General features: G+C 47.7%; 1 protein-coding gene across 1 annotated transcript in view; it reads left to right on the top strand.

The window, feature by feature from the left end:
- Positions 1-23,351, top strand: part of SGSM1 (small G protein signaling modulator 1) — a 63,741-nt gene extending 40,390 nt beyond the window's left edge. The window contains exons 16-24 of the mRNA XM_077755880.1: positions 748-930; positions 2,215-2,283; positions 3,766-4,356; positions 6,312-6,436; positions 8,851-8,933; positions 15,008-15,117; positions 15,973-16,069; positions 17,442-17,609; positions 21,172-23,351. Coding sequence (XP_077612006.1) covers positions 748-930; positions 2,215-2,283; positions 3,766-4,356; positions 6,312-6,436; positions 8,851-8,933; positions 15,008-15,117; positions 15,973-16,069; positions 17,442-17,609; positions 21,172-21,260 — 1,515 coding nt within the window. The 3' untranslated portion in view covers positions 21,261-23,351. The remainder of the gene's footprint in view (positions 1-747; positions 931-2,214; positions 2,284-3,765; positions 4,357-6,311; positions 6,437-8,850; positions 8,934-15,007; positions 15,118-15,972; positions 16,070-17,441; positions 17,610-21,171) is intronic.
- Positions 23,352-23,927: the final 576 nt, after the last annotated feature.

Here is a 23,927-nt window from a genome sequence, read left to right as displayed (position 1 = left end):
TGTATCCTCTGCACCTGGCCCTGTGTTGGGTGCATGGAAGGCGCTCAGTAACGGTTGGGTGAGTGGATGGATGGATGCATGGCGTGAAGCATCTTGCTCGTCTTGTATCCCAGATGCCTAGCTTGGTACTCAGCATCGAGGAGGTGCTTCCTAAATTGAATGGATAAGTGAATGATGGAGAGAAAGAGAGAAGAAAGGTAATAAGAAAGGAAAGAAACAGTCTTCTCACTTCAGTTATCCCCAGGGTTTAGTACTCTGCCTGGCAGAGGAGAAGCTCAGCAAGTATTTGAATGTGTATAAAGGGAGGGAAGAAAGAAGGAGGGAAGGCAGGCAGGCAGGTGGGTGGGAGGGAGGGAGGAAAGGAGAGGTAGAAAGGAGGGAGGGCGTGCAGGAGGGAGGGAGGAAAGAAGGGAGGAGGGAGGGGAAAGAGAGGAGGGAAGGGAGGGAGGAAGGTGGGAAGGGAGGGAGGAAGAAAGGAGGGAAGGAGGGAGGAGGGAAGGAAAGAGGAAGGAAGGAGGGAGGGAGAAGAGGAAGGAAACATTGAAAGAAGTAGCTTTGCACACGTTTGTGTATCCCCCCAGGGCCTCGCCAGTGCCCTGCGCATAGTAGGTGTTTGGTCAATGTCCTGTTGGACGTCCATGAATGAGGAGGGGTGTGTCCGGGGCTCAGGGTCCCAGGTCAGAGTTATCGATCCCTTCTGGATTGGGCTGGCTCTCCCCAGGGGTGACGTTGCATCTGCCCCGGCAGGTGGACGAGCAGATTCACGCGTGCTACGCCCAGACCATGGCTGAATGGCTGGGCTGCGAGGCCATCGTGCGGCAGAGGGAGCGGGAGTCCCACGCGGCTGCCTTGGCAAAATGCTCATCAGGGGCCAGCCTGGACAGCCACCTGCACCGGATGATGCACCGGGACTCCACCATCAGCAATGAGGTGATGGGCGGGATGCGTCCGGGAGCATTGGGGGCAGTAAAGGCCAGGATCTGCTCCATGTGGCTGTTTAGGAATGACGAAGGCTGGGTGTCTGGAATTTTGGACTGAGTCTCACCCCTAGCGTTTGGGTGGAAGGGTTACTGTTGACTTTGACAGACATGCGTTTGAGTCTAGCCTCCCCATTTCCTAGCTCTGGGACCTCAAGCAAGCACCTTTATTTTTGGGCCTCAGTTTCATCATCTATAAAATGGGAACAACCATTTGGAATAAGAGGCATTGTATACAGCTCAAATGAGGTAGTGCCTGTAAAGCGCCTAGCACAGTGCTAGGCTTCCATTTTTTTCAGCCAGTGCTCACTGAAGACCTACTACATGCCAATGGCCGTCAGGAATGTCCTGGAATGCCAGGAACATTCCAGTGCCCAAGTCACAGACATGCCTGCCCTCTCATCCAGTTTAGAGGAGTTGAGAAGAAAGTTAATTCTCTTCCCCAGTGCTGCACACACATCCTGTGCCAACAATAATGCTGCATAGGAGAGCAAGCAATCCCCAAAAGTCAGTGACTTCTAACCTTAACCCCTTTCTTGTATACTCCTGAGTCTGCCCTGAGCGGGGCTGGCCGGGCTCACTTTTGTGCCTGCTGTTGGTACCTGCTCAACTGAAAGGCTTCTTCATCTTCACTGGGCTCTGTCACATGTCTGAGGTGGCCGGGCTCTGACCCACACGTCCTCTCCTCCAGCAGGCTGACCTGGGCACGTTCGCAAAGTGAACGCAGATCATAGACAAAGCGGAAATACGCAGCGCTTGTTAAACCCCTGCGCTGGTGAGGTTGCTAACTAACATCGCACTGGCCGAAGCAGGTCACGTGGCCAAGCCTGGCAGCTGAGTGGGCAGGAACTAGAGCTATAGGGCAAGAGCATGTGCACAGAGAGGGGAATAAAAAAAAAAAAAAAAATCAGGCCATTCGTACCGCCAGTCACTCTGAGTTGAACTTAAATATTTAGCCAGAGATCTCCAGGACAGGGCAGTTAAAGGTGGGTTTTACTGATGGCAAGAGTAGGAGGGTGTCCCATGGCCGCTGTGGCCCCTGGGGGGATGCCAGGGAGCAGAGGGCGTCCCCCGTTCTCCTGGTACAGATAGGAAGCTGCACACTTGTGGAATCTCCCTGCCTGAGCTGAGCGCGAGGCCCCAGAGCCAGGATGCAGCCTCACACCCTCAGTCTCTCTCTCTCTCTCTCTCGCTCTCTCGCTCTCTCGATCTCTCTCTCTGCCCCTTTTTCTATCAGTCCTCCCAGAGCTGCAGTTCTGGCCGCCAGCATGTCCGCCTGCAGAGCGACTCCAGCAGCAGCACACAGGTGACCCTCGGGAGGCACCCCACCCTCTCTCCATCCCTTCCCCCCCCCAACTTGGAGTAAAAGGATTGGATGTGCATCTTCTACAGGTCCCTTGCAGCTTACTTGTTTTATGCTAGCATTAAAAATGGAGTTTTGGGGGCGCCTGGGTGGCTCAGTCAGTTGAGTGTCCGACTTCGGCTCAGGTCATGAGCTCACGGTTCGTGGGTTTGAGCCCCTCATCGGGCTCTGTGCTGACAGCTCGGAGCCTGGAGCCTGCTTCGGAGTCTATGTCTTCCTCTCTCTGCCCCTCCCCTGCTCACACTCTGTCTCTCTCTCAAAAATAAATAAACATTAAAAAAATAAAATGTTTTAAAAAATGGAGTTTTTAGCTACACAAGTAATCTCTTCTCCCTGTACAAAATTAAAATATTGCAGAGAGAGCTGAATTTGGCTTTGACCCTTCCTAATCCCCCACTTGCCCTCCCTAGAAATGTCATCATTTTGCCGTGTATCCTTCCAGACCTTCTGTTTGCTTTACATACACAGAAGTATGTACACAGTATGAAGGCAACACATTGCAATGTTTGGTAATTTTTGGAAATTTCTACATACATTCTATGATATGTGTTGTTGCACAGCTCTCCATTTTATTCAGTGAAATGTCAGTTCATCCCACTCCATATTAAATAAAAAGCGTACTGTGACACCTTTGGCATTAAAGCAGGAAATGTTAATAGATCTGTTTTCAAAAACAATGGATTAAAAAAAGCCAGAAGTGAATCGGAATGGTTACGTACAGGAGGCAGGGAAGGAAACTCCATTTCCCTGATTATCCCTTGTTTCCTACATCCGACTTTGGAGTTAGGCAAATTTTGTTTTGACATAATTTAACACAATTGAATCAAGGAAAAAAATTTCTTAACCAGAAACACATGAAAGTAACAACATATCACATTGGTGACATAAACACACAGAACAAAGATTTCACATGACCTTGGAGCATGGTCTTCTACTACCTATCCTTGATGGGATGTGGCCTCAAGACATAAAGAACCACAAATAAATCCTTGCCCCGTGTCCCGGAGACTTTTCCATCGTGTCTCGTCTGCATCTAAGTGCTTTGGAAAATGGATCTGTAATAGTCAACCACATGGATATAATATGCAGTTTTTTAGCCTGTTTCTTATGTTATTAATTTGTTTTTTACTTTAAAAAGTTATGTGCAAATAACTTTTTGTGAGGAAAGGTCCACTTGCCTAGTCCTCCTTAGTTTCAGTGCTTTCGTATTTCTGGGTTATTCTGGGCATTTGCATGCAGTCGGTCACTTTTTTATGTGGGAGCATGAACTACACCTGGCCCGTCCCGCTCTTTTCCCCGACTGCACAGTATTCCGCATGCATGTTCCGTATTCGAACCGGTCCCCTGCTGGCGGATATTTCGGTTGCTGCTGGAAGCAAACAGAGGACATCCTAACCTCTCTGTGTGTGCACACCTCGTCTCCAGGTGTTTGAGTCTGTGGACGAGGTGGAGCAGGTGGAGGCAGAAGGCAGGTCGGAGGAGAGACAGCCCAAGATCCCCAATGGGAACCTGGTGAATGGCACGTGTTCCCCGGACTCCGGCCACCCGTCATCCCACAACTTCTCCTCGGGCCTCTCGGAGCCCTCGGAACCCAGCCTGAGCACGGAAGACAGTGTCATGGACGCCCAGCGGAACGCCCCTCTGGCGCTTCGGCCTGGGGACGGCAGCGTGGATGACGGGCAGAGCAGCGAGACCACCACCTCCCGGGATGAGGCCCCTCGTGAGGAGCTGGCCGTGCAGGACAGCCTGGAGAGCGACCTCCTCGCCAATGAGAGCATGGACGAGTTCATGTCCCTCACTGGCAGCATGGACGTGGCCCTGCCCGAAAAGGAGGGGGCTGTGATGGAGGGCTGGGGGAGCAGTGAGGTGGAGAAGCACGGCCATGTGGACAGCGAGGACAACCTCTCCGAGGAGCCCGAGATGGAAAGTCTCTTCCCTGCCCTGGCTTCTCTGGCCGTGGCCACTTCTGCCACCAACGCGGCGTCCCCCGTGTCTTCCAGCGGCGTCACTTACTCTGTAAGTCACCAGGGTTCTCCTCCACTCAGTTTCCTTACCTGACAGCTGTGGGACAGTGGGTGTGACCCACGAGCCTCAGTTTCCCAGAACGACCTCCTATCGATTACATGTTCCCCATCACAGAGGCTGCACTGGAGATGCCCTTCTGAAAGGGGAGACAATATAGTATTTAAAGCCCATAGGCTTTGCAGTCAAATCATCCCGGGTTCAATCCCAGTGGAGGCCCCGCTCTTTGTCTGCCTGAGCCTCAGTTTTCTATCAGTCGAGTGCCTTCCTGCCTGAGCTGTTTTCAGAATTAGTGAGTCCAGTCCTCTGTGCCTCTATGCAGTGAGCTTTCCACCAATAGCAGCCTCGATGATGGGCATCTTGGGGCACACTCAGGTCCAACCTCTTTTAAATAGTCAAGTTTACTTTCTTGCCAAAAAGTCCAAGCCCAAAGGATGTCACCTGAATGGGAGGTTTTCTGAGCCAGGCACTGTGGGTATCCATTTTTCTTTAAAGAGCGTGTTGTTTCTAAGATATACATCACACGGTGCAAATTTAGAGTCAAACAGACCAGGCTGAACACAAAACCCAGAAGTGCCCCCAATCTGCCCCCACGTAGCCCTCCCCAGAGGCAATAGCAGTTACTTTTTCTGCCCAAATCGCCTGGTGTTTACCCCCATGTCTGTAAATAACGTACTTGTATTGCTACTTCTTGCTCTTTTTCCTTTGTCTTTAGTTCCAGACATGACATTTCACCCCCCCGCCACGAGAGACCCCTTCCCAGCCCCGTCCATCTGCTACAGTTGTAATAATTTTAGTTAAATGACTACCTGTTATTCACACTAGTATAGCAACGTAATGTATATACACCATGCAGTAAGTGGCATTTATTTTTTCTTTCCTGCAAGAAAATTTCCTTGTCCCTGGATGTGTTTTCATTGTCCCCGTCTCTGTTTTCTTTTCCTATGTTTGCTGCATATGAATCGTTAATTCACTCCCCTCCCCCAACCCCCAAACTCTGCCAGTTTTCTAAATCTCTTCTAGAACATTCAGACACATCAAGGGTTTCTGTTTGTTTTATATGTCTCAAGAATGCTCTCCAGGAGCCTCAGGCCGTCCCCAGTCTTCCTGCTCCTGGCAGATAGTTGTCGCCTTGGATTTTTTTCTCCACCTTCTTCTAGGAGTTACTTTTGCTCTTGGGTTATCCACCTGCATAAGCTATAAACCTGGTCTGAGGCTGTTAATTATCCTGGGAGATATATTTTACACTTCATTTGACACTGATATAAAAGACAGGTAGTCTTTGAGGCCCCAGATGCAGGTGGCATTTTCTACAGTTCCCTTACTGGGGGTGTGGCTCTTTGGGGGTCCTGCCGAAATGCGCGACAGCCTCTTACTAGATTCCTTACCTTCAGGGAGACGGGTCCCCAAACCATTAAATCCAAGCTTAAATTTTCCCCATTTGGAAGCTTCCCTCAAGGCAAAAGCCAGATTTCGTAATTCTTGCCTTTGTGGGTTAATTTTTGGCTTTTAAATGTTAAGTTATATTTCTTGCCCTGTCATTGAACCTTCTCAGATGGGGGTCAAGGCAGCAGGTCCAGCGTATGCTGGAACTGGACTCAAGTCCGCTTTCTCCGTTCTTCCTGTCCCCTGTTCGCGGGCGGGGCGGCCACACCCCCAGCTAGTTACAGTACTGCACACAGTGCCGAGAATTCATCTGTGCACCTTAGAGAGCTGTTTTGTTTCATAAAAGGGAAAGAAAGAAAAGGGGCTTTCATCATACAGAGTGAAGAGAGGCCTTCTCGGAAAACCACCAAAATGAAATCAGACACCCACGTGGTCCGGGGGGAGGACGCTCTTTTCAGTGGCAGCAGGAGAGGGTTAGGAGGAGGGCGACTGTCTGGAACACGACCTCTCTGCGAGGAGCTGGGGTGTGACCGTTCTCTCTGTCCCCTCCCGGGGGCCTGCAGCCGGAGCTCCTGGACCTGTACACGGTGAACCTGCACCGCATCGAGAAAGACGTGCAGCGATGTGACCGCAACTACTGGTACTTCACGCCCGCCAACCTGGAAAAGCTGCGGAACGTCATGTGCAGGTGGCTGGGGGGCGGGGTGTGGGGGTGAGGTGGGGGACGGTCTCCAGGGGAGCAGGAGGGGCGGGAGCTATAGAGAGGCCAGCCAGACTGCAGCCTTGACCATCTGGCATTCATTCCAGCCCACCTGACAATAAGGTGACCATCTGAGTAACGATAACAACAGAGAGCACTTACCAAGCACTTACTGTATACCAGGCACCATCCTGAGCCCTTTACTAACATCGTTTCACTTAGTCCTCACAGCAAGCCTATGGGGTAAATATTATCCCCTTTTACAGGTAAGGAAATGGAGGTTGAGGGGTACTACATTGCCGCCCAGAGTCCCCAGCTGGGCAGTGGCTGAACAGAATCTCTTGCCCACATCTCTCGGGGTCTAGAATCTGTGCTTGTTTTCTTTCAGCCAAGATCTGGAGCTTCTTATTACTTCTTATTACATGTTAAATATTTTATGTAATATGAAAGAACTCGGGCTTATTAAATACCTGAATCAACCAAGGAAACTAGAAGTTCATAAGGTACAAAGAGAAACAGCTTCCCTGTCCAGTTTTCAGTGTGCCCCTCACCTAAAAGAAACTACTGCTAACGATGTAGTGAATATCCCCTTGAGCCATATGGATGTAAGATAACGTCATGGATACTATATTATATAACATGAGAGCATATGTGTTTTAATGTCTTTTTAATTTTACCTACGTGGGATTAATATTATATTTTTCTTCCACTTGCTTCTTACACTTGATGTATCCTGGGGGACTCCTGGGGTGCACAGTCGGTTGAGCATCCAACTGTGATTTTGGCTCAGGTCATGATCCCAGGGCATGGAATCAAGCCCCACATTAAGCTCTGTGCTAAGCATGGAGCCTGCTTAAAATTCTCTCCCTCTCTCTTCCTCTCCCTCTCTCTGCCCCTCCCTCCCTCCCTCTCCTTCTCCTTCTCCCCCTCCCTCTCTCTCCCTCCCTCTGCCCCTTCCCCTGCTCTCTCTCTCTCAAATAAAATGAAAAAAAAAAAATATTGCATCCTGGACACCTTTCCATACTACTCTAACTCAGGGGTTCACAAACGACTAGTACAGGGGCGCCTGGGTGGCTCAGTCAGTTAAGTGTCCAACTTTGGCTCAGATCATGATCTCACATTTTGTGGGTTCGAGCCCCACATCGGGCTCTGTGCTGTCAGCATGGAGCCAGCTTCAAATCCTCTGTCCCCCTCTCTCTCTGCCCCTCCCCTCTGGTGCTCGCTTTCTCTCTCTCTCTGTCTCTCTCTCTCTCTTCTCTCTGTCAAAAATAAACATTAAAAAAAAAAACCTACTAGTACAGCCCACAGGCCAAATCCAGCCCACCACCTGTTTTTGTAAATAAAGTTTTATTAGAACTCAACCATGCCTGTTTGTTTGCATAGTATCTATGATTACCTCTGCAGAGTTGAGTAGTTGAGATAGAGAACATATGGCCTGCAAAGCTAAAAATAGTAATTATCTGGACCTCCCAGAAAAGGTTCGCCAACTCCTGCTCTAACTCATTTTTATTAATAAGTACCCCCTGTTAACTGTTCTGTCTTCCATTCTCCCAAGCAATCACTGCCTCTCAAAATTGAGTTGAGGAGATACAAATGTAATTAACTTTAATATATGTTACATTAAAATAGAAAGGTGCTGGGGAGAAGGAAGGATAGACTGACTTTTGCTGGGTTATGGCCTTGGGAGAAAGCATGGAAGCCTCCATGGAGGTGGTGAAATACAAGATAGCCTTTGGCAAAATTAGGAGAGGCTGAATAAACCACTAGGCATACACATACCCTGTGGTGCAGCCACTCGGGTTCAAATCCTGCCCTTGCCATGTATTATTAGGTGTTTGACACTACGCATATCACTTATCTCTCTGTACCTCCGTCTCCTCATCTGTGAAATGGGATATGACAATGCCCTTTGCATATAATTATTTTGAGAATTGCATGGTGAGTGTGTGTTTAGTGGCTGAGCCTACGGTAAATGCTCAGTAAATAGTTATATTCAAGGGCAGATGGGAACTCCAGGCACAGGACCGCTAGGGCAGAGCACCGGGATGTGAGTGTGTGCCAGAAAGGGAGAAGTGCTGGGAGGTGACGGTGGGGCTGTGAAGATGGATGGAGGGAAGACAATGAGGGCCTTGTACCCCCAGTGATGGGGTTTGCACGGTATCTCGTGGTGGGGAGCCCGTGAGCACGCGGTAGCCTCTTTGAGCTGGGCTCCAGGAAGGCCATCCTGGCGGCTGAGAATAGGATGTTTGAAGACAGTGAGACTGGGGAAGGGATGGAGGCGGGAGCGGAGGGAGTGAGGGGTCCAGGTAGGAATGGGGGGCAGGAAAGAGGAGAAAGACGAGTGGCTTGGAGACACGGTGGTCGTAAGTGCCGTCCTCGGGCCCCTGCTCCCTCTCTTGTAGCTACATCTGGCAGCACATTGAGATCGGCTACGTCCAGGGCATGTGTGACCTCCTGGCCCCACTGCTGGTCATCCTGGATGACGGTGAGTATGTCCTGCCCACCACCCCAGGGCCGCGGCTGCACACTCCTTCCCACCGCAGAGGAGGGATGCTAACCTCACTTTGTTACTCTATGGAATGAGTCAGTACAGGTGCTCGGAGGACCCGATAGTGAACACGTCGGGGTCCTAGGGAAATAAAAAGCCTTGTCGTTCCCTATTAGCCGACACTTACTACCAGGCGCCCAGCACCCAGCCAGGCCTTTGCTAGCGACTGATTGTACAAACGTGACGGGGAATGAAGAAAAACCCACACCCAGATGTCTTCAGTGGTGACTTCTACCAAACGCCTAAAGAAGAAGAATTAATACCAGTTGTTTCCAAGCTCTTCCAAAAAAATAGAATAGGAGGGAATACTTCCCAACTCATTGTATAAGGCCAGCCCTTAAAGAGGACCCATTGGTACCTTGATACCAATACCAGACAAAGATACACAAGAAGAGAAAACTACAGACTGATGTCCTTGAAGACAAAAACCCTCAACAAAACACTAGCAAACTGAATCCAGCAAGATATAGAAAGGACTATATACTATGACCAAATGGGATTTATCCCAAAACTATCTCAGGACTATAAATGGGATTTATCCCAGAACACAAGACTGGCTCAATGAATGAAGATCAATCAGTATCAGTCACCATATTAATAGAATAAAGGACAAAAATGACACAGTCATCTTAGCTGACAAAGAAATGGCATTTGATCAAATTCAATACCCTTTTGTGTTAAGAACACTCCACAAACAAGGAATCAAAGGAAATTTCCTGAACATGATAAAAGGCACACCCAAGGAAAACCTACAGCTTGTTCATACTTAATGGTGAAACACTGATTGCTTCCCTCCAGGATCGAGGGAAGGACACAGATGCCCACTTTTGCCACAAAAGGTTCTAGACAGGACAGTTAGGGAAGCAAAAGAAAGAAAAGGTAGCCATACTGGAAAGGAAGTAAAACTATCTCTACTTGCACAAGGTCTGATTTTTATATATAGATAATCCTAAAGAATAAAAAAATCTTAGAGCTAATAAACAAGTTCAGCAAGGTTGCAAGATACAAGATATATATACAAAAGTCATTTGTACTTCTATACACTTAGAAATTAGGAAGCCATTTCCACTTGCAATAGGATCTAAAAGAAGATACTTATGAGTAAATTTAATAGAAGAGGTGGAAGATTTGCAGGTTCAATTCCAGACTGCTGTGATACAGTGAATATTGCGATAAAGCAAGTCAATGAATTTTTTGGTTTCTGAGTGCATATACAAGTTATGTGTACACCACACTGTAGTCTATTAAGTGTGCAATAGCGTTGTGTCTCGAAAAATAATGTATATACCTTAACTTAAAAATGTTATTGCTAAAAAATGGCAGCCATCATCTGAGCTTTCAGTAAGTCAGAATCATTGATTACCAATTGTTGTAACAAATACAACAATAATGAGAAAGTTTGAGGCATTGCAAGAATTATCAAAATGTGAAACAAAGACACAAAGTGAGCAAATACCATTGGGAAAATGACACCGATGGACTTTCCCAATGCAGGGTTGCCACAAACCTTCAATTTGTAAAAAACAGATGCAGTATCAGGAAAGCACAGTAAAACAAGGTATGCCTGCGTACTAAAACTGTAGAACGTTATTTAAGGAAAATTAAGGAGCTCAATAAATTGAGAGACACCTCATGTTCGTGGATTAGAAGACTTAGTACTGTTAAGATGGCGGTGCTCTCCAAATTGATTTGGACTCGGTGAGATCCCTATTGGCATCCCAGTTGCGGTTTTTGCACAAATGGGGAAGCTGACCCTAAAATTCATTTAATACAGAGGACAAAGAAAAGAAAAATCGTTTTTTTTTTTTTTTTTTTTTAAAAAGGAGATGGTATTAGGGGACACGCAGTTCCCAATTTCAAAACCTACTACAAAGTTATAGTAATCAAGAGAGTGTGGTACTCCCTCCAGGATAAACATGGAGATCAATAGAATAGAATTAGATATTCTAGAATAGTCCAGAAATAAGTGTTTCTGGTACATTCCCATCACTTGATTTTGATGAGTGTGCCAAGACATTTCAGCTCAGTGAGGAAAGAAGAGTCTTTTCAGTGTATGTTAAAACAAGCAAATATCCACACGCACGAGACCGAAGTCAGACTCCTGCTTCATACTATATACAAAACCACTAACTCAAAATGGATCATAGACCTGGGGCGCCTGGGTGGCTCAGTTGGTTAAGTATCCAACTTCAGCTCATGTCGTGACCTCATGGTTCAGGAGTTCGAGCTCCACGTCTGGCCTTGTGCTGACAGCTCAGAGCCTGGAGCCTGCTTCGGATTCTGTGTCTCCCTCTCTCTCTACCCCTCCCCCACTCGCGCTCTGTCCCTCTCTCTCTCACAAAAATAAATATTTAAAAAAATAGATCATAGGGGCACCTGGGTGACTCAGTTGGTTAAGCATCCGACTTTGGCTCATGATCTCATGGTTGGTGGGTTCGAGCCCCACATCGGGTTCTGTGCTGACAGCCAGCTCAGAGCCTGGAGCCTTTTTCAGATTCTGTGTCTCCCTCTCTCTCTGCCCTTCCCCTGCTCATGTTCTGTCTCTCTGTCTCAAAAATAAAGAAACTATAAAACAAATAAATAGTAAAAAACTTAAAAAAATAGATCATAGACCTAAATATAAGAATTAAAACTATAAAATTATAAGAAAACATAAGCATATATCTTTCTGACCTTCGATTTGCGTCCTTGGGTGTTAAGCAATGGTCTCTTAGATCTGACACTAAAAGAATAAAGTGGCAAAATTAAAATTGAATTGGACTTGAACAAAATTTAAAACTGTTGTGCTTCAAAAGGGCACCATCAAGCAAATGAAGAGAGGCCAAAGAATGGAAGAAAATACTTGCAAATCACATATATCATATTGGGGACTTATATCCAAAATATGTAAAGAGGGGCACTTGGGTGGCTCAGTCAGTTAAGCCTGACTCTTGATTTTGGCTCAGGTCATGATCTCATGGTCATGAGTTGGAGCCGTACATCAGTCTCTGGACTGGGTGTGGAGCCTGCTTAGGATTTTCTCTCCCTCTCCCTTGCCCCGCCCCCCCCACTTGTGCTATGTAAATAAATAAATGAATACATAAGCAAATAAATATGTAAAGAGCTTTTATAATTCAATAATAAAAGGCTAACCCAATTAAAAATGGGCAGAAAGTTTGAATAGATATTTCTCAACAGAATGAAAGATATACATGTAGCCAGTAAGCATATTAAAAGATGCTCCACATCTTTAGTCCGTAGGGAAATGCAGATTAGAACCACAGTGAGATACCACTTCACACCCACTAAGATGGCTAGAATCAAAACAATGAAAAATAACAAGAGTTAGTGACAATAGGGTTACATTGTCTCCGAGATTTTGGAAAGCAGTCTGGCAGTTCTGCATAATGTTAAACATAGTTACTGTAAGACCCAGCAGTTTTGTTCCTAAGTATATCCCCAAGAGAAATGAAAACATAATATTCACACACACACTCTATGCACATGTGCAGGGCGGCAGCATTATTCACAATAGCCCCAAAGTGGAAACAACCCAAATGTTCCTCAGTGGATGCATGCATGCATAACCAAAATGTGGTACAGCCCTGCAATGGAATAGGATTTGGCAAAAACAGAATGACTTGACTCGTGCTACAGTGCGGATGAACCGCAAAAAGGCTCTGCTAAGTGAAAGAAGCCAGACACAAAAGGCCACGTAGCATATGATTCCATTTATTTGAAATGTCCAGAAGAGGCAAATCTGTGGAGACAAAATAGACTAATGGTCTAATAGACTAATGATTAAAGGGGCAGGGGGTGGAGGTGATGGGCCATGACTGCTGATGTGTGCAGGTGTCTCTTGGGGTCGATGAAAATGCTCTCCCCTTAGAGATGATGGTTGCACAATTCTGTGAATATACTAAAAACCTGAGCTCTGCATTTAAAATGGCAAATTGCATGCGGTATGCATCTCAGTAAGACTGTTAAGTACATGAGGAGTGAAACTCCCTGCTCCTTAGACATGGTTTGTCCCCAGTGACTTCCTTCCAAAAAGTTCAGCATAGAAGGGGGTGCGGGCAGGAGGGAAACTGCAGTGGAGAAACCTAACAAACGCTGTGTCAGCCCAGTGACCGAAATCACCACGAACCGTCATAAGTCATGTGGGTAGCAGATGCCTTTGACGTGTTGTGATTAAAAGGACACATTACTTGGGGCACCTGGGTGGCTCAGTCGGTTAAGCGTCCGACTTGGGCTCAGGTCATGATCTCATGGTTCGTAGGTTCGAGCCCTGGGTCAGGTTCTGTGCTGACAGCTCAGAGCCTGGGACCTCCTTCAGATTCTATGTCTCCCTCTCTCTCTGTCCCTCCCCCACTTATGCTCTGTCTCTCTCTGTCTCAAAAATAAATAAACGATATAAAAAATCAAAAAATAAAATGGCACATTACCCACATGGTCTTTCTCCCAATGACCCCAAGCCCCAGTATCATCGTGAGAAAAACATCCATCAAATTCCAGTAGAGAAGCATCCCCTAGAATATGTGATAGCCGCTCTCACAACTGTCAAGGTCATCACAACAAGGAAAGCCTGAGAAACTGTCATAGCCAAAAGGAGCCCCAGGAGAGATGCCGCTGGTATGTAATGTGTTATCCTGGATGGGTTCTTGGCATAGGAAATAAACAAATTAAACTATGGAGTTTAGTTAATAATGGATCATCAGTGGGTCGTTAATTGTAACCAATGTAGTATACAGAAACTGTCCCTACTCTTCTCAAATTTTCTATGAGTCTAAACTGTTCTAAAAAATAAAGTATTTTTATTAAAAAAAATTTAATGTTTATTTTTAAGAGAGAGGCAGAGCACGAGCAGGGGAGGAGCAGAGAGAGGGAGACAGAATCTGAAGCAGGCTCCAGGCTCTGAGCTGTCAGCACAGAGCCTGATATAGGGCTCGAACTTACAGACTGCGAGATCATGACCTGAGCTGAAGTCAGACGCTTAAATAATTGAGCCACTCCGGCACCTCTAAAAAATGAAATGTTTTTAAAAATGAATGAGGTCTTACTGTGCCTTGGGAAACCTTCCAGTCTAATGTAACTTTCTCCAGAGTTACCAGGTATTAAGAGAGAAAAAAAAAAGGTACCACTTTCAAATAAAGTTTTCTAAATGTCAGCTAATAAATGATATGAAACAGGTTTCTTTATTGCAGGACTTCGCAGAGCCTTTACTTTTCATTATATGCAGTTGCTCTCTAGCATTTCCCAAAGTTATTGGACTCTTTCTCTGCATAATGCCTGTCAGCACCCTTCCAGTATTGACAATTGCTGTTTTATTTCAGTGATTCCCAGACTTGAGAATTTCATGAACTGGTAGAATTTCGAAAAGGAAAAAAAAAAGTTTGGAGACTAAAACATCAACTTCTTATTAAAGCAAATTAGGGACCTTTAAGTTTTATTTTATTTTATCTCACTATACATTAAATGTTCATTGAGCTTAATGCATAAAACCCCCAAACTAAATAATGTAAATGTCCAACAAGGAAAGAATAGATAAACAAATTGTGATCTAGTCACACAATGGAATATGCCACTCAGCAATACAAAGGCATGAACTAACACTAAAGCATCTAAAAGTTTATATACTAAATGGAAGAAGCTACAGATTTAAAAAATGCATACTTTATTATCCCCTTTATAGGAAGTTCTAGAGGAAAGAATGGGAGGTTGATATATAGAGTTGAAGGAAAGATTTCAGACGGTACCAACTGGCAAATAGCGATCTTTTAAAAAGAGCATCTGTATCACCATCCTTTCCTGAAAGGAAGGCTATTTCAACCCCTCCAAGGAGGGCAATGTGTATTTAGATCGCGGAGCACCCCCTGAAGTGCAATACCCATTGAAGTGCTCCATTGTCTGTTTTTCCTTTTGCTGTGGATTTCATCAACGAGCTCTGAGGCTTCGCCTTGGGATCACCTTGGGAGCTTGGGGTTCCTTGGGCAGGGGCAGCGTTGACTGTTTCTCCTGTACTCTTTCCCCAGAGGCGCTCGCCTTCAGCTGCTTCACCGAGCTCATGAAGAGGATGAACCAGAACTTCCCCCATGGAGGCGCCATGGACACCCACTTTGCCAATATGAGGTCGCTGATCCAGGTGTGACCCAGTCCTGTTCACCAGTGTAACTTATTCCAGCTCAGCCCAGTGGACCTCAGATCAACTTAAGAGCCATGCTTAGTGTAACGCAGCAGAAGCCAGTTCATTCGTTTTGTTTATCCCGTCGTACATTCATGGCCATTTGGGTGGTTTCCACGTTTTGGCCGTTGTGAATTGTGCTGCTGTGAACATTTGCTTGTAGGTTTGTGTTTTTTTAATGTTTATTTATTTTTGAGAGAGACAGAGCGCGAGCTGGGGAGGGGCAGAGAGAGAGGGAGACCCAGAATCTGAAGCAGGCTCCAGGCTCTGAGCCCAATGTGGGGCTCGAATCCACAAACCGTGAGATCATGACCTGAGCTGAAGTTGGACACTTAACTAACCGAGCCACCCAGGCGCCCCTACTTATAGGTTTTTATGTGGACTGATGTTTCCATTTCTCTTGGTGACACACAGGAATGAGATGGCAGCAGCACCGTGTTACGTTCCCACCAGCCACATGCAAGAGGCCCAGCTTCTCTCCTTCCTCACTAACACTTGGTTGTCCATCATTTTGGTTCTTGCCATCCTAGTGTGCATGTAGTGGTACCTCATTTCGGTTTTGATCTGCATTTTCCTAACTAATCACGCTGAGCGTCTCTCATGTGCCTTGTGGTTACTTGCATATCTTCTTTAGAGAAGTGAACAGGGTTGGCTTCGGCTGGGTTGATTTTCACTTCGCATCTTTTGCCCATGTTTTAGCTCCACCTGGCTGTAGGGGCTGTAGTGGTGTCCCGTAGGAGGATGTGCCGTCATTCTGTCCCCTCTGGTCCAGCCTCATGCCAGGAGGCTGATGCCAACCTTTTCTCCTGCTGGCAGATTCTGGACTCCGAGCTCTTTGAGTTGATGCATCAGAACGGGGACTACACTCACTTCTACTTCTGCTACCGCTGGTTCCTACTGGATTTCAAGCGAGGTATTGACTTCAAACCGGGGTCGTGTTCCCAGACTCGGCAGCAGACCCTCAGGGGAACAGGTACCGAGTAGGTGAGGCTGGGGGTGTGGGTGCAGAGCCAGAGGAAGAGAGTAACACCCAGGTATCAAGTTCTGCCTGTTGGCTCAGCATTATTTTGCAGTCACTCTGTGGTAGGTGTCATTACTGTAACAGGATTCTCACACAGAGTCGTGACACCAAGGCTTTTCTTTCCAGGAAGCAACTTTATTCCTGCCGGCACCGCTCAGTTGGGTTTGTACCAGAAGAACTGAGCCCTGAACGCTGTGTGGCGTAGTTTTTTTATATATTTTTTACTTCTTTGTCTCCCATATATGATAGCACACAGAAACATGCAGTCTGATTAAGTGGCCTCATGTTGCAAGGTCCTGAGGCATGTTGTCACATGTTCACATAGCCAGGTTATCTTGAGGTTTTTTTTTCTTTCCTTAGGAGGGGACCCCATCACATTACGGTCCCCATTTTACAGATGGGGAAACTAAGGCTGAGAATTGAATTCAGAAGTAGGGCCAGTAGAGCCAGGATCTCAGGCCACTTGTATCTCCCTCCCAAGCCCAGTGAGTTCCCATCCATTCTTTTCTGCTGCCTGTGAGAGACAAGGTGTCCCAAAGCTCCCGCAGCATGTTGCACGTGTGATTTAGAGATGATGTGGAGCAAGCACAGTGCTGTTATGCAAAGTCATAAGAATATCTACCCTAGGAAGGTGTTGATTACATGCCGGGCAGTGTGCTAAGCCATTTCTAGGTATTAGCTCTGCAAGCCTCACCCCATGTACAGAGGAGAAGAGAGAGAGGCTGGTTGAGGGGAAGTAACTAGCCCAAGGTCACCTTGCCAGTAAACGGTGGGGCCGGACCAGACTGAGTTTATTGGACATAGGAAGCCTTGCTCTCAACCATTGTTCTCTCGAGTTTCTTGACTAGCCCCGGAGGCAGCAGCGAGCTCAGCATGCGTACAGGGGCAAGGGGTGCCCCTTGGGTGCTGAAGAAGATATAAGGTGCACGGAGAAAGGGGATTGCTAGTCAAGGGGCAGGGCAGGGACAGGCCAGTGTCAATCAGACCCGGTTATGCTGAGTTCCTCCCCTTCAGAAGCTGGAAACTGACACCCCCGCCCCCAGTGTGCCCAGCCTCTCCCACAGATGGGGAAACGGATGTCCCAAAGATCAAATGACAGAGTCTGGGCCTCCTACCTCCTGACCTGAGCCCTACCTGCTGTCTGCTGAGCTAGAACAGGCGTGCAGGACGCAGCTGGCCTGGGGCTTCCCCAGAGGGAGGGCGGCCCGCTCAGCTCTGTGGCTGACCCTCTCCCCACGCACGTGCGTGCTGGTGTCTCACGCAGAACTCATCTACGATGATGTCTTCTCTGTCTGGGAGACCATCTGGGCGGCCAAGCACGTCTCGTCCGCCCACTACGTCCTGTTCATCGCGCTGGCTCTCGTGGAGGTCTACCGTGACATCATCCTGGAGAACAATATGGATTTCACAGACATCATCAAATTCTTTAACGGTACCTACGTGCCCGCGACGTCCTCTGAGGGGTGCTGGCCTCTGACAGGCCCCTTCCTGGGGTCGTGGAGGGGATCCAGGGGGTCCCGCCCACTTCTTATGTCTATTTCCAAGTGGAGGGGTTGACATCTTGTAACGCCGAGAATGCATTTTTCTCAAGAATCTAGCAGAAGGAGCATGGATGTTGAATGAGGCTCAGGGGCAGACCCTGGCTCTCCCACTAACCGGCTGTGCCCACGGATAAGCCATTTCCCCTCTTCCAAAGCATCTGCTTCCTCATCTGTAAAATGGGGTGAAAGTGTCTGCTTCGGAGGGTTGACATGCACAAAAGCAGACATAGGAAGGCATTTGAAGTGGCATGAGAAGGGCACGACCGTTGAAATCAGACAGATAATGGATTCTGATTCCAGCCACCCATGTGCTGTGTGACCTTGGGCAAGTGACTTTATGTCTCTGGGCTTCAGATTCCTTAAGATAGAATTCTACTAACACCTCCCTCCCAGAGATGTTGGGACAATTAAATGAGACAGCATGCATAAAGCCTATCATGTGATACTGAGCTCATATGAGGGGCCCCATAGCTGGAAACTATTGCTACTGTTATCACTATTTAAAATTATTTAGGAATAAGGGGCGCCTGGGTGGCTCAGTCGGTTAAGCTTCTGACTCCGGCTCAGGTCATGATCTCACAGTTCGTGAGTTCAAGCCCAGTGTCGGGCTCTATGTTGACAGCTCAGAGCCTGGAGCCTGCTTCAGATTCTGTGTCTCTCTCTCTCTCTCTGCCCTTTCCCCACTCACACTTTGTGTGGATGTCTCTCTCTCTCTCAAAAATAAATAAACACAAAAAAATTTAAATGTTTTAAGAAAAAAAAAAGACATTTTTTAAAGGGGGAGGGCGCCTGGCTGGCTCATTCGGTACAGCATGCGACTCTTGATCTCAGGGTCATGAGTTCAGCCCCACATTGAATGTGGAGCCTACTTAAAGATTAAAACATTTTTTAACTTTTAAAAACTAAAGAAGATTTTGAGAAAAGCAAAAGAAGGAAAAAAAAAAGCCACCTTTGACCTTACCCCAGAAACATGATTTTTTAAAATAAGCTTTTCATTTTGGAATAACTGTAAGTTTGCAGAGAAGTTGCAAAGATAGCACAAAGAATTCCCACTCTCCCTCGCTCAGCCGCCTCTAGGGTCTCTGCGTTGCCCGGTCCTAGGACTCGTCACGACTAGGAAAGTAACATTCGTACATTGCTGTCAACAAGACTTTGATTTTTTCTGCTCCAACATTTCCCAGCCCAGGAAACCTCATGGCCTTTAGTGGGTTCATTAGAAAAACTTCTTTTTCCCCCTCCCATCTTTTCTAATCATGTACTTGTTACCATCACAGAATCCAATTGTACATTTTTTCCATTTAATACTTTAATAACTGTCTTCCATCAAACCATCTTTAAGACTGTAGAATATGGGGCCCCTGGGTGGCTCAGTCAGTTAAACGTCTGACCTCAGCTCAGGTCATGATCACATGGTTCGTGGTTCGAGCCCTGCGTTGGGCTCTGTGCTGATGGCCAGCTCAGAGCCTGGAGCCTGTCTTCAGAATCTGTCTCTCTCTCTCTCTCTCTGTGCCCCTCCCCTGCTCATGCTGTTTCTCTCTCTCTCAGAAATAAATAAAAACATTTAAAAATTAAAAAAAAAAAAAGACTGTAGAATATACCCTTCAGTGACTGTCCACAGCTTACAGAACCCTCCCCTACTATTGGGTAGAGAGACTGCTTTCAGTGTGAGGCTGTGATTGAGAAACCAAAGTACCCCTTGTGTCCCTGTAAATTTTTCACAGCCCCCCAGGCCCAAAGTTCCACTCAGCAAGTAGTTAGATCCAAACCACTTGATAACTATTTATATCCTAACAACTTAGCAGCTGTTTGCAGATATAATACATATGGGTCCAAAGAAAATAATATGTTTATGTCCTTCTCTTATTTTTTTAAGTGTATTTATTTATTTTTGAGAGAGACAGAGACAGCACAGTGGAGGAGGGGCAGGGAGAGAGGGAGAACCCGAAGCAGGCTCCCTGCTGTCAGTGCAGAGCCAGACACAGGGCTCAGACTCACAAAACTGTGAGATCGTGACCTGAGCTGGAGCCAAGAGTCAGACATCAACTGAGCCACCCAGCTGCCCCTTTATGACAATTTTTTTTTATGTTTATTTTTAATTTTTTTTTTTTTTATTTCTAGGAGAGAGAGAGAGAGACAGACAGACAGACAGCGTGAGCAGGGGAGGGTCAGAGAGAGAGGGAGTCACAGAGTGAAACAGGCTCCAGGCTCTGAGCTGGCAGTCAGCGCAGACCCCGACACAGGGCCCGAACCCACGAACCGCGAGATCATGACCCAAGCGAAAGTTGGACGCTTAACCGACTAAGCCACCCAGGCGCCCCCCTTTATGACAATTCTTAAACAAGAGCAACAATTACCGGGATAGGTGCACCTGTTTGGCTTTGTGCCCCTTCTCAGGCACTGGAACCAGACTGGACACCCTCGCCTTCATTTATTTCCTGTTTCACAGTGACTTTCATGAGGTTTTTGCTTTTTCTCAAACTTGCTTTTTCAACTGCTTACAGAAAACCTAGCATTACAAAGGTATGAAGTCATTGATGGGAACGTAGGGCAAGGTGTGACCTCCCTCATGCTACCAGTTTATATGGTGTTGGACAGAGATGGAATGTCATTAGGTTTCACTCACAACTCACAGAAATGGCACCCTGGGGTACCTTGGTAGCCAGTTTGGAAACCCGGGTCTTAGTGCCTTTTTTTTTCCCCCCCCAGAAAACGATTTCCTTTCTTTTTTTTAAGTTTTATTTACTTATTTAGAGAGAGAGTGAGAGAGAGAAAGAGAGAACGCATGCAGGGAGGGCCAGAGCGAGGAAGAGAGAGAATCCCAAGCAGGGTCTACACTGTCAGCACAGAGCCTGATGCAGGGCTTGAACTCATGAACTGTGAGATCATGACCTGAACCGAAATCAAGAGTTGGATGCTGAACTAAGACACCTAGGCGCCCCAATCCAGTAAATGATTTCTTTATCATAAATGTCTAGGTTTAGGATTATTCTGCTTTCAAGATCCAATCATTTTATGTAGCTCTTAATAAAATTATTTTTTTTGCTGCCCCCTCTCCTGTTTTTCCCTTCTTTTGTGTCTTTTAACATCTACGATGTGCCCAGCAGCGCTTTCTCAAAAGGTTCCCAGTCACTGTGTTTATATGAGACAGTGAGAACACCTAACTTCTTTCAAGCACTGTGAACCAATATCGTGTCATTTGATCTCACAGGTTTGATCACACAGTAGCTTTGTGAAGTGGATACTGGTGCAGTCCCCATTTTACAGATGAGGAAACTGAGGCCCAGAGGTGCAGGCCTTCTCCAAAGTGCTTCCGGAGCTGCTCTGGAGATGACGCCAGATGATGATGATGGGGATGCCCCAGAGATACCCTGCCCCCCTTCTAGAAGCTGCGGGTGTGGCCTAAGGATGGACACAGAAGGAGGCTCATGAAATTTTTGCCTTCTGCTCTTTCAGAAATGGCTGAGCGGCACAACACCAAACACGTCCTGAAGCTGGCCCGGGACCTCGTGTACAAGGTGCAGACTCTGATTGAGAACAAGTGAGGGCCACCTCACCCGGGCCCGGTCAGCCGTGTCACCACCTGCCCGTCCAGCCCGCTTTCCCTCCCGGCTGCCCCGGGAGCGAGGTCCTGGTGTGTGTTCACGAGCACAAACTTCTGTGCAAAGAGAAACCGCCCCGACTTTGGCCGCCAGGCAAGTGGGGTCGAGGGTTTGCCCCTTGAGTTCAGCCTTACGTTTTCCCGTTTGACCAAAGATTGTCCAAGTCTGGGATTTCCCCCTTGTGGGAGTTGGGGCGTGTCAGTGGATGGAGGGAACACTTTCGTTTGTGGTGGCCTCTTTCTTATTCTGTCCCAACCCCTCCAAACTGTATAGTCAGAGGAGACTTGGGGAACCGCTGTAGGAGAGGCCCGCGGGGCTACCTCTCGACTCTGAAAGGGGCCTTTGGAGATGTTCCAGAACATGGCTGGCAGGCTTGGAGCAGAGTTTCTGCACCTTGCTTGACGCTATTGACATAGTGCCGGCTAACCTCTCTCCTGAGAGGGGCCGTCCTGTGCACTGTAGGGAGTTAAGCAGCATCCGTGGCCCCTACCTGCAAAACGCCACCAGGGCCCCCTCCCTAATTCGGCTGTGACAACCCAGAACATTTCCAGATATTGCCGACATCCCCATTGGAGAGCCAGTGGCATAGAGGAGGCGCTGCGGGTGTATCTCCTTCCCCTCTTTGATTTAACCGCCTGCGTCCTAAGGCTTCCTCCCATTCAGAAAAGGCACATGGGACTCAACATCTCTCTCGGCAGGTCTCGGTGTCTGGATTCTGTCTGTTGTATTCTCTCATTTGTTTTCCTCTTCCACCTGACCCAAGGAGAGACTTCTTTTCCAGAAAGCCTCTCTCTGGAAGAGCAATGTAACAGTGAGAAGTGTGGTAGGCGTGAGTTAGCCTGAGGCTCCTCTGGGAACGGCCCAGAGCCCTCCAGGCAGGGCGGAGTCCACATCCCTTTCATCACCTGCTGGGGAAGACCTGGCTTCTCCCGCACTTTGGGTCTGGGGCTCCAGAAGCTTGGAAGGTGTGTGTCGGGGGAAGCCCCTTCCAGGGAGGTCAGGGAGGCTGGCATTTCCTTAGGTGCCTTGGTTCATGCAGGACAGAGGAACAAGAGGAAGGCAGAGGTCAGCCAGGGTAGGCTGTGATGGTGTTTTCCTGGGAAAACACGCTGAGGAACTGGCACCGGGAACATGGCTAAGTCTGGAAACGGTCCCCTCCGCGTCTTCACACAAAGGGTCGCCAGTCACAAACAGACCCTGAGTTAGCTGGTCCACCCCGCCTACCTGTCCTTCTGATAGAGCCGTCCTGCCAGCTCTCTTCTGAGAATGCGTGGGAAGGAATTGGGAGAAACAGGCTGGAAGGCTCCTCCCCAGAATGGGAGGTAGGATTTTGGAGAGGGAAGGAGACTCATAAGCACAAGGAAGCATTCATTCATAGAGAGGATACATTTGTCCTCTGTCCTGGGCAAACCAGGAGGGGAAGGAACCCCCCATCCTGCGTGCCTGTGAAGGTTCTCCTCTTGGCCCCAGTGCCTTCAGCTGCATCCGAACCCCCCAGCCCCCACGTGGGGCCTCTTGAGCAGGATGGACGAGACCTACGTGACCCTTGCCCCCGAGGAATGTGCTCTATGAGAACTGCATCTCCTCGCTCTGGTCCCCCGGCTTCCCAAGATGAGGGGAGAGTGTGCACAAGGCCCTCCGCATCAAAGTTCACTAGCCACACAGCTCTTCGTCACAGAGGACATCGTTTAGCAAGACCCAGGTCCCAGACCGTCCGATCTAATTTATTTTTCTCGACAGACGAGTCCCAAAGCATAGCACACGATCTCCTCTCCGCCTTCTCTTGTGGTGTTCCAAGGAGTGTCCGTGATTGTGATTCGGAACAACTCCTATTTACGCGGCTTACTGTGCTTGTTTCGGTCTCCGTACGTTGTGTGTGCGTCGTGTCCAGGAGCTGAGCGCGTGGGAGTCCTTGTGTCTGTGGAGTGCCCTCCTCCTTTTCTCACTGTTGCCAACATACCTTGTAACTGTTTGCTGGAGAGCTGTGTCTGTATAGAGAGAAAATATATATAAACAGAGACATGTGTGAACATGGGTTATTGTTTCATGTCTGTGTTTCGGGAATTCTTTTAATACGAAGGAAAGAAGGGTTTGCTTTTGAAGACTGTGTCCTCCCAACCCCATCCCAGTGGCCCATACCCAGATGGGGACAGAGCCTCACGGTAGCTGCCTGGTCTTTCCCCAGGAGGTTCAAGGCAGGGGGAACACTTCTCACCCCTTTGTATCGGTTAGCTGTCACCATGCATACTGCCACGTAACAAACCATCCCAAAACTTAATAGCCTCACACAGCGGTTTATTTATTAGCTCGCTCTTCTGTGGGTTGACATTATGGGCCGCATTCATCTGGGAGGTTCTTGTGGTCTGAGCTGGACTTCTTCGTGTGCCTGTGGTCAGCCGAAGGCCAGTGAGGCAATTCTGTTTCCAACAGTTGGCTGACTATTGGCCAGGAGAGTAGGGGAAACCCGGGGCACGTGTCTCTCGTCCCCTGGCCAGCCCGCTCAGGCTTGTTTACGTGGCCACGGTGATGGTTTTTCAAGACAGCAAGCAGAAGTATGCAAGGCCTTTTGAGACCTAGGTTTGCAGTTGGCATAAAGTTATTTCTGCTCTG

The sequence above is a fragment of the Crocuta crocuta genome, unplaced genomic scaffold, assembly GCF_008692635.1.
Source record: "Crocuta crocuta isolate KB4526 unplaced genomic scaffold, BGI_CrCroc_1.0 scaffold728, whole genome shotgun sequence".
Classification (NCBI taxonomy): domain Eukaryota; kingdom Metazoa; phylum Chordata; class Mammalia; order Carnivora; family Hyaenidae; genus Crocuta; species Crocuta crocuta.
Note: the sequence above shows the minus strand (reverse complement) of the source record. Positions and strands in the feature narration are given on the sequence as shown.